Genomic DNA, 16,036 nt, shown 5'->3' with positions numbered 1-16,036 from the left:
TTATCATGATTACCGAGACATGGTATGCGTCCGAAAACGAAGTAATGCGCCTGCCTTCTTTGTCAACAGACCTTGTCGACGCGGTGGCGGCGTGTTGCAGCTTGTGTCAGAGCGCTTAATCGTGCAGCTTGCTCGACGACTTTTCCATAGCTACCGAAGGCTATGAATTTGTAGCACTGCAGTGTGGAAAACGCGTGTTTGTCGTATACCACCCACCAGATGGAAACACCAACACTTTCTTTTCTTTTTTGGAAAAATTATTCAGCTTTGTGTCAGTGAACGAACCGCGTCTTACTATCGGAGGAGACTTAAACAACAATTTTTTACGCCACACACCGAAATCTTCTGAATTGCGAATGGTTCTCGAGTCATATCACTGTACTAATGTTATTACTGAACCTACACGCATCCGCCATCTCTCTGTTAGTTTGATAGATGTATCTATAACAAATTCTTCTGAACACTGTACAGATTCAGGTGTGATTGTCAGTAGTTTAGGTGACTATCTACCAATTTATATGTTCTGCCGTTTTAATCAGTTTTAAAGATACACATCACACTGATACATTTCTCGTAACAAATAAACGGCAAAACATTTGGGGAATTTCACACAAAAATTGAAAATATAAACTGGAGCTCCGTGCTTGAAGTAACTGATGCAAACAACGCTTACAATACGTTTATAATGACACGTGTACTTATATTTATTGGGCGACCACGTTTCGCCGTCTAACAAATGTTATCGCACAGCGCGGGACGCGCCTGCATGTATCCGAAGTTTCTGGAAAGTTATCGATGCTTCTACCCGGCTGTCTGTTGTCGCCGAACCTTGTGTGATCTGATTTCATCGCGTGACGCGAATGGTGTAGGAATGGAATGGTGAATTGCACATTCCTTAATGATGCCCATAAGATTGTCGTTCATATATTCAACACTAAGGTCCTCTTCCTGAGTTAAGGCCGCATAGCTGTTCTGTATCGGCTTCTTGCCTATGCTGGCATTGAGGTCGCCCATCAGTATAGTGTATTTTGTTTTGGCTTTACCCATCGCCGATTCCACGTCTTCACAGAAGCCTTCGACTTCCTGGTCATCATGACTGCATGTAGGGGCGTAGACTTGTACCACCTTCATTTTGTACCTCTTATTAAGTTTCGCAACAAGACTTGCCACCCTCTCGTTAATGCTATAGGATTTCTGTATGTTACCAGCTATATTCTTATTAATCGACTCCGACTCCTAGTTCTCGTCTCTCCGCTAAGCCCCGGTAGCACAGGACATGCCCGCTTTTTAAGCACTGCATGTGCTTCTTTTGGCCTGCTAACTTCACTGAGCCCTATTATATCCCATTTACTGCCCTCTAATTCCTCCAATAGCACTGCTAGACTCGCCTTACTAGATAACGTTCTAGCGTTAAACGTTGCCAGGTTCATATTCCAATGGCGGCCTGTCTGGAGCCAGGAATTCTTAGCACCCTCTGCTGCGTCGCAGGTCTGACCGCCACCGGTCAGTTGCTTCGCAGCTGCTGGGGACTGAGGGCCGGGGTTTGATTGTTGTGTTCATATATAGGAGGACGTGGCCTAGTACTGCACCACGGTGGCCAATCCTGCTCTGGTGAGGGAGTGCGTTACCGGTCACCGGCGTCAGGCCACACTCCACGCCTGTTTAAGCAATTTTATCAACACGTGGATTTTTTTTTTTAATCCGGTGGAAAATTGCGCGGCACCAAGAATCGAACCACGCACCTCTTGCACGCGAGGCGGGTGTTCTACCTCTACGCCACCGGTGCACCGCCTGCACCGCCGATCAAATATCAGAAGACCGCAAAAGCATGAACACATAAAATCGGACGTATGGTTTTTAGAAACAGTTGCACAGACAGCTGTACGTAAGCCCAAAAATGGATTTGGGCGCTGCTGAGAAATCGGGTACTTACACTGCATGTACATGAGTAGTTCGTTGGCTGCCACTTGTCCCGCTTGGTTTTCACAGTCCACAGAAGTTGTCTTTTTTGTCTCCACAGAAGTCGTCTTCTTCTCTCTACAGTTCTATCTGCGTCCCCTCTGGCCTCGCACGTTAGTACAAAGGTTTCTGGAATGCTTCTGAGGGGAGTCACGGATAATTACAGCTGTCAAGCAGTTAATTGGCGACGGCCAGGGAGCTTCACAGGGTGCACATTCGACGTGGTCGAGTGAACACTAGTTTTTCCCGTCGCCTTTTCTCTTTTACTCGCGTCTATCAGCTCTCAACCACCTCCGGACGCGGTGTGTGTGACAGCAGCAGCCCACAGCAGCAGTAGCAGCAGTGGGAAAGTCGAAAGAAGAGGCAAAGAAAGCTGCGCTTTAAAAGAAAAGGTTTTATTTCACACTCAGGCTATGAGCTGGGCTTTGCGAAGCAGGCGCAGCACCTCGCCACAATAGAGGTCAGGGTAGAGGCCCATGTGCTGCACGTGCTTGGAGTCGTCGAACGTGCAGAAGGTGACGTCGGTGCCCCTCTGGCGCCACTGGTTGGCAACCCGCAGATTGTCCTCAATGGAGGCAACCTGGTCACGCTTCGAGTTGATCATCAGCGCTGGGCAGGTGAGCGGGTTCTCGTGAAAGGCGCGCGACGATGCCTTCCAGTGCACCGTGGACAGGGGATAGAGCACGAGCCGTTGCAGGTGGATCATCAGCTCCAGCACCTTGCAAACCACCGGGTTCCGGGTGAGCGCCGTGGGGAAGCCCTTGGGGATGCCTTCGTAGTCCACCAGGCTGTCGTAAACCTGCACGAACCGATCGCAATAAGCCACAGTGCAACGCCGACAACCTTATGCACACCCTATTTTGTGCGCAGCTCTGTGTACTCGGGGAACATTCTTTTTCAGCTTGTCAGGCTTGAACATCGTGCGCACACGCAAAACTATTAAATATCAAAAAAGGATACACCTAGTTGAAACGTGTAATACATATTTTTATCCAGTGTGGGAATTTGGGAACATTGATATGCCATAAGGTACAATACAGAAGGGACAAAAAGACAGGAACACAAATAACACACGGTCATGCTCAACCTGCCGTGGTTCCTCAATGGCTTTGACGTTGCGCTAATATAAAAGCTCGCGAGGTCGCGGTATCAAATCCCGGCTTCTCAGCCACATTTCGATGGGGGCAAAATGCAAAAGCGCCCGTGTGTCGTGCATTCCGTGCATCTTAAAGAACCCCAGGTGGTCGAAATTAATCCGCAGTCTACGGCGTGCCTCATAATCATATATCATGCTTTTGGTACACCTAAGAATGTAATAGTCACCTCCTCCCCCTCCTTCTTTTTGTGTTCCTGTCCCGTTCGCGCTCTCACTATGACCAACTCGCTCAGCTACAGTTGATATTTCTGGACACAAAGAAATGCACACCCACATACACCAGTCCGCTCATAGTATTATTTTATGTTCGCCATGTTAAACTTATAATCATTTATAACCATTATAAACTTATAATCGCTATAATCATCATGGTTGCAAGCAGATTTTCTTCTTCAATCATACAGGGTCCATTATGATAGCAATGCCTAATACGCATGATTTTATTATGACGCGACTACCCATGGCAGCGCGGCAAAATCGGTCGGGAAATGTGGCGAGAGTTCTGCCCTGCCAACGCAGACGATCGCCAGTTTACTCCGAGCAGTGTGAGCTGATAACACGGCGCGATTGAGCGTTCGCTTGAACGCTATCAAGTTTCGCGTGAAGCTTGGAAAGAATGCAACTGACACATTCGAGATGCTTTAGAGGCCTTCAAGGACGACTGCATTACACAGTCAGAGTCCGGGAGGTGGCACAAAGTGTTTAAGGAGGGCCAGAAGGAGGTCGCCGACGAACCCCGTTCTGGACGCCCAGCAACGATCCGAACCGGCGAAAACGTGGATCGTGTGCGCGCCAAGTTTTGCGCTCCGACCGTCGATTGAGCATCCAGCAAATCGCTGACACTTTACGCATTTGCGGTACATGGGATAGTGACCGTGCAAATGCGCAAAGTCTGCACGAAGCTCGTGCCGAAAGTGTTGACGGAAGATCAGAAAGAACTTCCGAGTTTTGCGCTGCCAAGAATTGTTGGATTTGATCGAAAATGAGCCGAACTTCCTTAACTCTGTCATAACCGGAGACGAATCCCGGATAATAATAATAATAATAATAATAATAATAATAATAATAATAATAATAATAATAATAATATCCTTTATTTCATGAAAATATTACGCATTCAAAAAACCGGTCAGCCCAAGCCATGAAGAGGCTTGTCGGGCTGTACCCGGCAGTCAGCGACAAGTACTCAAAAAAATGAAGCAAGGTTAGCAAGCTATAAACTGAAGCAATTTACAAAAAACGAAGGCAAACTACAACGCAAAAGGAGGCTACAACACAAAAGCTAAGTACCACAAACAAAACGTGAGCTATGAGCAAACGCAAGCTGCAAAAGATATGCAGGGAAACAAACAAAGATACACACCAATCTAGACCAAACGAAACTAATCGAAACTATAGCACGGGCTCTAATAGTGTCGTAGTAGTGTAGTGTCGGCTGTCTGTACGCTGCTGGTTCTTGATCCGTAGGCGGGCGAGCTTTTTATTTATTTATTTATTTCATCATTCATCATTAGTACAGAAGGAGGTCCCGGAGTTACAAGAACTGTCAGGGGGACCTCCCATTAGTAATTTAACAATGCAGGAATTAATACATTATGGTAAAAGCAGCGACAGACATCAGAAAACACGAAGTTAATGAAGCAAATAAAAAAATACAAAAAGTGCTTACAATAATTGAAGTTCAAAACACAAGCAAATGAAATCGATACAGAGTATGAATAAATAAATATGTAGTAACTGACATGTTATGGAAACATAGGAATGACACATATCAAAGAACACGAGGTTAATGTAACAGATAATTAGAAACAAATATTTACTTGTGTTTGCTTGCTTGTGTTTGGTTAATGTCTTTAAATACTTCTAAAACCAAGCTAATGTCATTTACCAACCATTGCACTCGACTTCCTATCACCTACTTTCTCAATAATGCTAGAGTAGAACTTGCGCCAACTTACAAGTTATCTTGGCCTTTATCTTCAGTCTGACTTAACTTGGCATTACTATATTAACACCGTCTTAGCATCAGCTAACCGAGCACTCGGTCTTCTTAAGCGTAACCTCAAGCACGCACCTTCACACTTAAAAAAACTTGCTTATATCACGCTGATCCGCCCAAAAATTGAATATGCTTCTGCCATATGGGATCCCGATCAGGCATACATAATCAACAACATTGAATCTCTGCAAAACCGTGCTGTTCGCTTCATCTTTTCCGATTATTCACGCTTCACCAGCGTCACATCGTGAAAACAACGTGCCGAGTCGGAATCACTATCACACCGACACCAGTTTGCTCGCCTAACCTTATTTCATAAACTTTATCACCATTCCACGCTTCACGATGACTTCTTTTCACCGCCTCCTGCAGTTTTCCTGCGCCGTAACCACGCTAACAAAGTAAAACACATAATGTGCCGCTCATCGCTCTACGCAAAATCATTTATTCCTCGCACAATAATAGAATGAAATAACCTACCATCACGCATAGCTACTGAAGTTAACTTACCATCTTCCCAAACTTTGCTGCAAGAAAACGGTTAGCAGTAGCAGCAGATTAGATATCACATATGGTTATATGCACATATTAACATATGTAAAATGTTCTTGTGTTTTCTTGACGAAGTGAATATACCCTTTGTTCATATCTATTTTTTTATGTTCCTTGTGTGTATGTTTATTTGATGTAGTTTTATTTATTGTGTATATTTCATGTTTGTGCACCCCCATGTAATACCCTCGTGTGAGGGCCCTTAGGGGTAATGTAAATAAAATAAAATAAAAATATATGCTTACAACACGCAAAATGCAAAGGTAGGCTATAGACTATGCGACAAAAAATTTAAAACGCCTAAAAAAGGAGAAAAAAGAAGGCAAAAGGAGACGTAGAATAAAAAAATAAATAAAAGTTATCGATACATTAGGCAAATGCAGAATCATTGAAAACTGGCACATAAGTTTGTACACAATATATGCTTATAGTAATGAATCATTAGCCAGTAGTGTCGATAGTAAATATTTCTTCGTATCTCTCCTGAATGTTAATGTTGTGCGGCAGGCTTTAATATGGGGTGGTAGTTTGTTCCAGTATTTATTGGCCGTAAAAAGGGAAGTGAACATTCCATAATTAGTGTTTATTTGAGGGAGTAAAAAATTGTTGTTAGAGGAAAATCTCGTATTGTTAGTGTTGGTAAGAGCAGAGTTATTAAATGCATCTAAAATTACTTCATGATTTAGTGTGCGGTGTATTAGTAAAACCAATTTGAGCTGGAGCATGTAACGTAATGGTAGTATTTTTAAGGAACTGAAAATTGGTACTGCATGTGACATGTGACTAGAGAAATTAATGATCCTCAAGGCTTGATTTTGTAAATGTTGTAGATGTGTTATGTGCGAGCAATATGTGTTTCCCCAAACTGAGATGTAGTATTGCAAGTGACAGTGAATAAATGCGTAATAAAGGGGAGTTCTAACGTTTTGTGGAAAATACGAGCGTGTTAGGATTAGTACTCTTATTTCAAAGGCAATTTTTTTTGAGACCATGTGAGCATGCAAGTTAAATTTAAGTTGGGGGTCAAGTTTGACGCCAAGGAAGACAACTTCATGTGCAGGTGAGAGAACATGAGTTTGTAAGACGAGCGGTGGCGCGGGCGCGATGACGCGTTTATGTGTATGAAAAAGCATGAACTGAGTTTTCGAATGGTTGATGTGAAGTTTGTTACTTGTGCACCAGGCAGATAAGTTGCTTAGGTCAGAATTTAGTCGCTTTATTACAGTACTTATGCATTTGCTATTAGTAAATATAGTCGTGTCGTCAGCATATAGAATAGATGAAGTACTGGTTAAACAGTGAGGAAGATCATTAATGTACACCAGGAAAAGTAAAGGGCCTAAAAGTGAGCCTTGTGGGACACCGCTAGTGACTGCTTTAGTGCGTGAAAGTGAACCTCCGAAATTTACAACTTGAGTTCTGTTAGTCAAATAACTGCGGATGAGCGCAAGAGCTGGGCCACGAATGCCCAGAGCTTCTAACTTGTAAGAAAAGATGTTATGACAGATGGTGTCAAATGCTTTACTGAAGTCAACGAAAACTGAACCAACAATATGGGAGTTGTCAAGGGCATGTTTTATTTTGTCAGTGAATTATGTTATAGCTGTTTCAGTCGAATAACCTTTACGAAACCCGTGTTGTTCAGGCGAGAGAAGATTAAATCTGTGAAAGTAATTTGTTAAGCGGGTTACGAGTAGTTTCTCAATGACTTTGCTAAAAAAAGATATCATGCAGATAGGGCGATAGTTTGAAATTAATTCTTTGTTACCTTTTTTAAATATAGGAGTTATTTTACCGTGTTTCAATTCGTCGGGGAAATGCCCGTTGTGAACATGCAGTTAATAATGTGCGCGAGTACATCGGCGATACGAGATGATACTAATTTGATTACTACAGGTCCCATCAAGGCCGGGACCTGTAGTTCGTAAACTAGCGATTGTATCGGATACTTCTTTGGGTGATGTAGGGAACAAGTAAAATGAATAAGGGTTTGCCTGAGTTTGCCTGAAGTTTGCCTCTTTCTATTCGAGGGCTTCAGCAAACAGACGTTTGTTGTCTTGTGTTAAGTGGTCGTTAATGAAGACCTTGGCCTCTGCAGACAGAAGGAAGCCGAGAGTAGTAGTAATTAGTCGTGCTTTCCGGGCCTTATTTACGAAATCAGCCTTCTTAGTGCGGGAACAGAAGCGTGCAATTATATGTTTATCCTTCTTCGCAGGGACGCGATGAACAATGTCTATGTCAGATGGTGCCACAGGGCAGCCGATCTTGTCGCTGATTTTTTTCGAGAGCAGCGACATAATTCTCGCCCTGTGTGGGCGGCACACCCCTGATCTCGACATTGTTTGTACAAGAACACTGCTCGAGGTCCGCTACCCTTCTAGCCAGCTTTTCGTTTTCCTTTGCGAGTGTTTTGTTCTCTGCATTCACAGCGTCACATTTTCCCCTCGATTTTTCGTACAGCTGGTTCATCATGCGCAAACTTTCACGCATTCTGCGATTTCTTTCCGAAGGGTGTCAACATCGCGAGCAAATTATGCACAACTGGGCATCGCTAAAAAACCACGGTAGTAACCTTGGCAGCAGCAGGCGTGACAAAAGTTAAGAACAGAAGTGGTAAATGCCGTATAAAAGCGAAGACTAACCTGCGCAACCAAAAAGTATTGCTTAGTGGTGTGTCCCTGCTGCCACGGCTGCTGCTGCCAAGTGAAGCGCAGGACCAGACGGATCCCTTTTTTGTAGTGCTGGTGGTGCCACAGAGCGGTCCAGTTCAGTGGTAGCGTTGCGAGATGTCACCAGGTGCCCACGGTGATATCGACTGGCGGGGATGGTGGGCGTGAAGTTCACGTGCCAAGATAGCCGTATGCTTGTCAGCACAACGGCGGTGGAAATCAACGCTTGCCGATTACTGTGCTCCGACCTGCGCAACCAAAAAGTATTGCTTAGTGGTGTGTCCCTGTTGCCAGGACTACTGCTGCCAAGTGAAGCGCAGGACCAGACGGATCCCTTTATTGTAGTGCTGGAGGTGCCACAGAGCGGTCCAGTTCAGTGGTAGCGTTGCGAGATGTCACCAGGTGCCCACGGTGATATCGACTGGCGGGGATGGTGGGCGTGAAGTCCACGTGCCAAGATAGCCGTATGCTTGTCAGCACAACGGCGGTGGAAATCAACGCTTGCCGATTACTGTGCTCCGACCTGCGCAACCAAAAAGTATTGCTTAGTGGTGTGTCCCTGTTGCCAGGACTACTGCTGCCAAGTGAAGCGCAGGACCAGACGGATCCCTTTATTGTAGTGCTGGAGGTGCCACAGAGCGGTCCAGTTCAGTGGTAGCGTTGCGAGATGTCACCAGGTGCCCACGGTGATATCGACTGGCGGGGATGGTGGGCGTGAAGTCCACGTGCCAAGATAGCCGTATGCTTGTCAGCACAACGGCGGTGGAAATCAACGCTTGCCGATTACTGTGCTCCGACCTGCGCAACCAAAAAGTATTGCTTAGTGGTGTGTCCCTGTTACTACGGCTGCTGCTGCCAAATGGAAGGTAACAACAAAGTGGAAGGTGTGGCACGTGGAAGGTATGACAACAATGATGGTCGAGTACGACCCAGAATCAATAAGGTTGAGCAGCGAGTTGCACGCGAAATCATCCTCCCCCCCCCCGTCCCAAAAAAGCGCGAATGAGCAAGTCTCGCATCAAAACGATGCTCATTGTCTTCTTTGATGTCCGAGGAATTGTCCATTTTGAGTTTGTACCGCGGGGAGAAACTGTCAACGTCTACTTGGAGGGGCTCAAGAGATTGCAACGCCGAGTCGCGCGCACGAGGGCTGACATCAAAGACACGGTCAAGCTCCACCATGACAATGCCCCCAGCCACACGCCCTTCATCGTTGCCAACTTCCTGGCCCGGAGCAACAACGGTGGTCCCCCATCCCCTTTACAGTCCCGGCTTGGCTCCGTGTGACTTTTTTTGTTTCCCTGACTGAAGAGAGCGCTGAAGGGAAAGCATTGGGAAACCACGGAAAACATCCAAAAGCATGTTACAGAATTTCTGAGAGACATTTCCGTCGAGGACTTTCAGAGTGCCTTCCAAGCGTGGCAGACACGTCTCCGCAAGTGTATTAATGCACAGGGAGAGCATTTTGAAGAATTTTAACTATTTATACAGGTCCAGTCAATAAATCTATCTTTCCCGGAAAATGCACATTACTTTCATAATGGACCCTGCACATACTGAGAGAGCAATGAAGGCACTCAATGAGAAAGAAGTTCTGGGAAAACAGCCTATAACAAGCATGTGACGCCCCCTCGGGCATAATCTTCATTGGCCCGCCAGGCTCAGTAGGCAACATTGGTCACAGCATCCAATAAACACCGACGAGCACAGTTGCTAGGCGGTCAGCAGCTGCTCGGCAGCCAGTCATCGTTCATTACCACCACGCTGCGAAGCGTCCGTTTAACGGAGGGTGCCTGGAGCCCTCCCTTGTTCACGAACCCGGGCGGATCCCGACACAGCCGTTCTGGGGGACTTCTGTATTTTAATTGGCCTTTTCCACCCGAGCCACCCAACAACGACCAGCAGTGTTTTTTTTTTTTTTACAATTTTGCAGTTCCAAATTGTTCCCAAACATCCAGAGATACGCTCCGATACATGGTGCACAGCCTGGGATGGCGGTCTAAGTAAGAACACCTGAAACATTCCATCGCTCATAGGCATCTTTGCAGTATGCCTAGTTGAGCATGGCACATCTTTTGAAGGACGCATCTACTTAAATGAGACAAGCTGGACTGCGGCATAGCTACTATATATTCAGTAACTTCAGAGCACTTGCGATATTCGCTGCATGTAGGTGAGAGTAGGCTGGCAAGGCCTTGATGAAGATGGGGACGTGTATATTTATGAGAAGATTTGGATGCTTGTAATGACCTGACTCTCATTAAGAGCCAGGCAATACGTCATCGATGGAATCTATGACCCCATTTATGCCACCATCTTGTCAGTGTTACATTGGAAACTGCAACGCATACATTCGTACGCATGGTAGGGTACTTGATTGATTGATTTATTCTTTATGTTTACCACATATTGTCACGTGGTGGTGACGTCGAAGAACACAGTAGCAAATACTGTGAAAGACAAAACTAACTTTTATTGGGCGAACCTGTGCCCACAAAGACAGCCTACACTTATAGCACAAGGATAGCGGCAAACACGGTCGGCGATCGTCGAAAATCTGATCAGCGGGTCAAGCGCGTCGGCTTTTATACAGCAGTCGTCGAATGTTTCAGACTTATCGTTCGGGCCCGCGTGCCTTCCACAAAGTTCTACACCATTCACGTCACGCGATGAAATCGGATAACACAAGGTTCGGCGACAACAGACAGCCGGGTAGAAGCATCGATAACTTTCCAGAAACTTCGGATACATGCAGGCGCGTCCCGCGCTGTGCAATTACAGTTGTTAAGCGGCGAAACGTGGTCGCCCGATAAAGATAAGTACACGTGTCAATATACATGTGATGGGAGGCGAAGGGAAAAGCCATTCAAGGATGGCCTTAGGGAGTCCTTCGCCACCATATTGGCAAAGACAACAGCAGAGGCACACACATTTTGTTCACATGGTCGTAAACTTTAACAAAACCATCATATTAAACACAACATTGTCATAAACTTTGCCAAAACCATAAAATTAAACACATTAGTTACTGTCCTACGTGGGGCATCATGCGTTAACATACGTAACTTCACCTCAGCATCGAATGACAGCACATTTCATAACAACGTACGCTTAGTAATAGCGGCATTGAAACAATATAATTAAATACCAATCATAAACAGCTCTAGAGGTCTATGTTAGACTATAAAGAACGTGTACAAGTCAGATAATTTTGCTTCGCGAATATCGATTTGTTTTTTATTAAACTCATTTAGTAGACGTAGAAGTTTGTTTTGGAGCATTTGCCGACCATAGCCAGTGCGACAATACGGAACATTCCATATTTCTGTTGCTCTTGTGGCACATGATGCTTCCTTCGAATGGAGGTTTACTAAACCCATGAAGAGAGAATTATGACAGTTATAGTTAAGACGATATTCACTCAACAATTTATACTCGTATGTGTCTTGTACTCTAATTATATTGAAATTTTTAATGAGCTCCACATAGAATGCCGGAGTGGCACGTTCCCAATTATTCTCAAAACTCTTTTTTTTTGCGTTACTAATGTACTTGACAGAACTTGGCACTTGCCTGGGGACGGTGAGGCAGAGGGGGCAGCTAGGCAGGCCCCGTATGATCACACATTCTTTTGACGGGAAGAGGGAGGGGGTCATGTGCACTGTGTGCTGCCCACTGGCAACAGATAGACAATGGACAATAACGAAGTGCTCTGTGTGTTCACTTCGTTCTTGTCCATCATATTTCTGTTGCACTATAGTTAATGAATTAATAAGGCTGCACAGGAGAAGAATGATAGCTCCGCCCAAGGGCACAATTTCACATCCAAATCCATGTGCATGCACGCACGCATGCAGGCGCACGCGCACACACATACAGACGCACACAAAAATGTTGCAAGGGTGCATAGCGTGAAGCGGTATCAACAGGATGGCACTAGAGATGGCTGAGGACTAACTTGCAACTAAGGTTCATTGTAAAAATGTGGCAAGTTATACAAATTACCAGAAAAAAAGACAAGACAGCTTTGAAGGCTAGATAAAGATTGGTGCTTGATGCAGCCAAACATAAATAAAAGTGCTACAGAAAGAAAATACAGAAAAATTGCAAGTGCAGGAAAAAATCATTACAATTGCCAATTCTGCATGCCAGCACCTTTCAAAAAACACTGTTCTTATTCCAATAGACAGACTGACAGCTTACTTATGCAAGCACACTCTTCCAGTTCCATGCCATTGAACAAAAAAAACGAGTTTCTTGGAAGCTAGCCACATGCGCACTTAGTGGTCACAATGTTTTTTTCCCTGGACTTGTATATTTATATGTATTTTCTCCCTTTCCAGTTTTTATATTGGTTTCATCAAGCTTTTATCATAGTTTTTATCGGGTTTTATTGCTGTACTACTTTCTGGTAATTTTTATGAATCACTCCATTTTCACAATAAACTTTCTATTCAAAAGTTAGCGTACCCTGTTCTTACTGCTTCACACCATACATTCTTGCAACACTGGCCAAATAAAAGGTTTTACAAGGTACACAGAAGCATCATAAGGGCCATTAAAGTGACTTGTTGCAGTCTAAAAAAATAAAGAATAGCCTGGCTGCAAATGGCACACGAGAACACACAGGACGAACAAGAAAACCGAGATCATCTAACAACCAAAAGTTTAATGTACACGCTGAGTAAATGCTGGCTGGCACGCAATAAACCAAACATACACAAAATGGAGAAGCCAAAATTAATGTGGATTTCCTGACAGGAAATGCATCCATTTCTAACGAAGGCCATGCTGGCAAGATTCTCCCAGCATTTTTAGCTCTACAGCTTCTATAATTTCTCTAGGCAGCCGATCTTCACAGAATGCTAGCTTCTTCCTCTACAATGCACGCTCAGATGTCAAGATTGCATTGTAGAGGAAGTAGCTGGCATTCTGTGGAGATCGGCAGCCCAGAGAAATTATGGAAGCTGTAGATGCAAAGACACTGGGAGAATCTTGTGTCAGCATGGCCACTGTTACACTTTCAGAGATGGATGCGTTTCCTGTCGGGATCTGTATGGACACACATCAGTTTTTGCTTCTCCTTTTTGTGGAATTTTGATTTATTGCTTGTCAACCAGCATTTACTCGGCATGTTCAATAAACTTTCTGTTTTCAGTATGCCTCATGATTGTCTTGGTCTCTAGCAGAAAGGTTTTCATTCTTTTTACACCGAAGCTGTATATTCTAGGCGAAACACTCGTGGTCTAATCACAAAAACCCTAGTGTGGGGGTATGAGCCATTGTTTAGGGGGGGGGGGGGGTTGAGCCATTGCATTTGTATTAAATGACCGACGGAGAAATTTCTCGTTGGGTAGACATAGAAATGCTTATGCATTTAAAACATATACATTTATTTATGTATTATCGCTGGGAAGGGACACAGACGGGAACGGGGTTAAGACAAGATCATGATGTCATGATTATCATGCAGCAAAGGTGTGGTGGGCCATTGGCCACACCTATAGTGACGTCATTTCTCTCTCGCAGCAGAGCGTGCATGCAGCAGTCTCTCTCCAACTTCATTAAATGTTCAAAAATGTGTCCATATTTAATTAAATGAAATCTGCAGCTCCGGTGTGTCACTTGGTAACTACAGTGCATAACCGTGTCATAAATATTATGATTAACACATTACAAAACACAAATGCATAACATAATTCAGAAAGACTGTGATGGACCTCCTGGATTAACACAATGAACCCCTCACCGCACTTTGCATGATGGTGATGTTGAAAATTGCGATATGTGGCATTCCAAATAAACATGGTGATAAACCGAAGTCAAACGTGTGCGTAACCTCATTAAGAAACACAGACATAACCAATAATATAGAAACACTTGAATAAACTGTCGAAATTACCATATTTACATGCATATTGATCGCACTTCTAAAATTAAAATATTGACGCAAACCGTCGAAATTACCGTATTTACACGCATAATGATCGCAGTTCTTTTATTAAAAAATTTATGCAAACTGAGGGGTGCGATTATTACACTGGTTAAATTTCCCACGAAAAGAAACATTCTATTTTTTCAGCGGGATGATAAGCAGGTGGCTGCCACTGTCAGTGCAGGACACCAAAACAAAAATGACGGCCGGCGGAGCAAACCAAACATGCCAAACGCGATTATTTTTCTTTTTGCGAGTACATTACGCGCATTGAAACAGTTTCTTCCATATCGGTAATGAGTAATATCGTTAATATCGGCAAGTCCGCGACAATAACATAGTCATGTCCACTTTGAGGGGACAGAAACGGAGATGGGTGCGCTTAGCTGCCAGTGACATAGAAACACATGGCGGGCAGGCTGCGGCAACTGCGGCATTTGTCCTCACTGCTATCTTATTATGGCATGTTTACGCTAAAGGTGGGCGAATATCTTAGCTGTGTTCCAAGTGTCAGCATATGAATACGGTACACTTCTATCGCATTAGTGTAAACGTGGCCACTATTGTTGCCGCTCGCGATTTGTTGCCTGCCCATGAGTGCAGATGAGAAGAATCAAAAGGCGGCCTTTATGTTGTTGTTGTTGACCAAAACCATTATGAAGCCTACAAATAATGAAACCGAGGCAAGTTTGGTTGCAGCCTTTTATTTTTTTTCATGGAAGTGCGGAAAGTGATGAAAGGAATGAAATGGGGCATCTGCTTAAGAATGCTGGGTGCGTGCAGACAGCTTGGTATGTCTTCAAGACTTGTTCGCATTGCATTCGACAGATGGTAAGCACGATCATCATTAGCTAGACTTGGCACACGCCATATCGCTGCGACAAGTTCAGGGTGCGATCATCATCAGCCTGGTTACGCCCACTGCAGGGCAAAGGCCTCTCCCATACTTCTCCAACTACCCCAGTCCTGTAGTAATTGTGGCCATGTTGGCCCTGCAAACTTCTTACACGTTATACACTTTTCTCTTGAGGGATAATGGCAACCTACTTTTCATGATCTGAGAATGCCTGCCAAACGCACCCCAGCCCATTCTTATTCTTCTGATTATTTCATTCTCATGATCCGGATCCGCAGTCACTACCTGTCCTAAGTAGATGTATTCCCTTACCGCTTCCAGTGCCTTGCTACCTATCGTGAACTGCTGTTCTCTTCCGAGACTGTTAAACTCGCCCTTCTGCTTTGCCTCTCCAGGTCCGTGAGCATGCATTGCAATTGGTCCCCTGAGTTACTAAGCAAGGCAATATCATCAGCAAATAGCAATGTGGCGACACACTCTGCGCATATTTCTGCGCACCTTCCATCTTCTTATCATCTGGCCCTGCATAACACAGCTGCACGCTGGACTGCATGGTCGACAAAACATAGTGCCACCACCACGTCACCCGAGGTATGCGTCACTGACGGTGGCTATAAAAACAGGCTGCCTGGCTGAGAAAGACCGCTTTTTCTACCTTCCGCTACTGGGACGAACATAGCGTTGGTATGCCTGTCCGCTGCCATTGTTAGTCGAATAAAGAGTCGTTACATTTTCATGTTGGGATTCGTCCTTCGGCAAACACGACATCCCACAGCAAGTTACTAAGGTATTCTCCATTAACTCTTTTCCCCAATTCTTCCCAATCCAGGTGTTCTTCCCAATCCAGGTGTCTGAATACCTCCTGTAAACACGCTGTGAATAGTATTGAAGAGATCATATCTACCTGCCC

At 44.6% G+C, this 16,036-nt stretch overlaps 1 protein-coding gene across 3 annotated transcripts in view; it reads right to left on the bottom strand.

Moving 5' to 3' along the window:
- Nucleotides 1–2,333: 2,333 nt before the first annotated feature.
- Nucleotides 2,334–16,036, bottom strand: part of l(2)k09913 (lethal (2) k09913) — a 121,119-nt gene continuing 107,416 nt past the window's right edge. For 2 of the 3 annotated variants that reach the window (XM_065451764.1, XM_065451762.2), the window contains one exon: nucleotides 2,334–2,758. In XM_065451764.1, coding sequence (XP_065307836.1) covers nucleotides 2,366–2,758 — 393 coding nt within the window. In that variant the 3' untranslated portion in view covers nucleotides 2,334–2,365. The remainder of the gene's footprint in view (nucleotides 2,759–16,036) is intronic. The other variant, XM_065451765.2, reaches the window with a different exon arrangement.

Source organism: Dermacentor albipictus, chromosome 3 (genome assembly GCF_038994185.2).
Source record: "Dermacentor albipictus isolate Rhodes 1998 colony chromosome 3, USDA_Dalb.pri_finalv2, whole genome shotgun sequence".
Lineage (NCBI taxonomy): Eukaryota > Metazoa > Arthropoda > Arachnida > Ixodida > Ixodidae > Dermacentor > Dermacentor albipictus.
The sequence above is the reverse complement of the archived record's forward strand: the minus strand, read 5'-3'. Positions and strand labels throughout refer to the sequence as shown.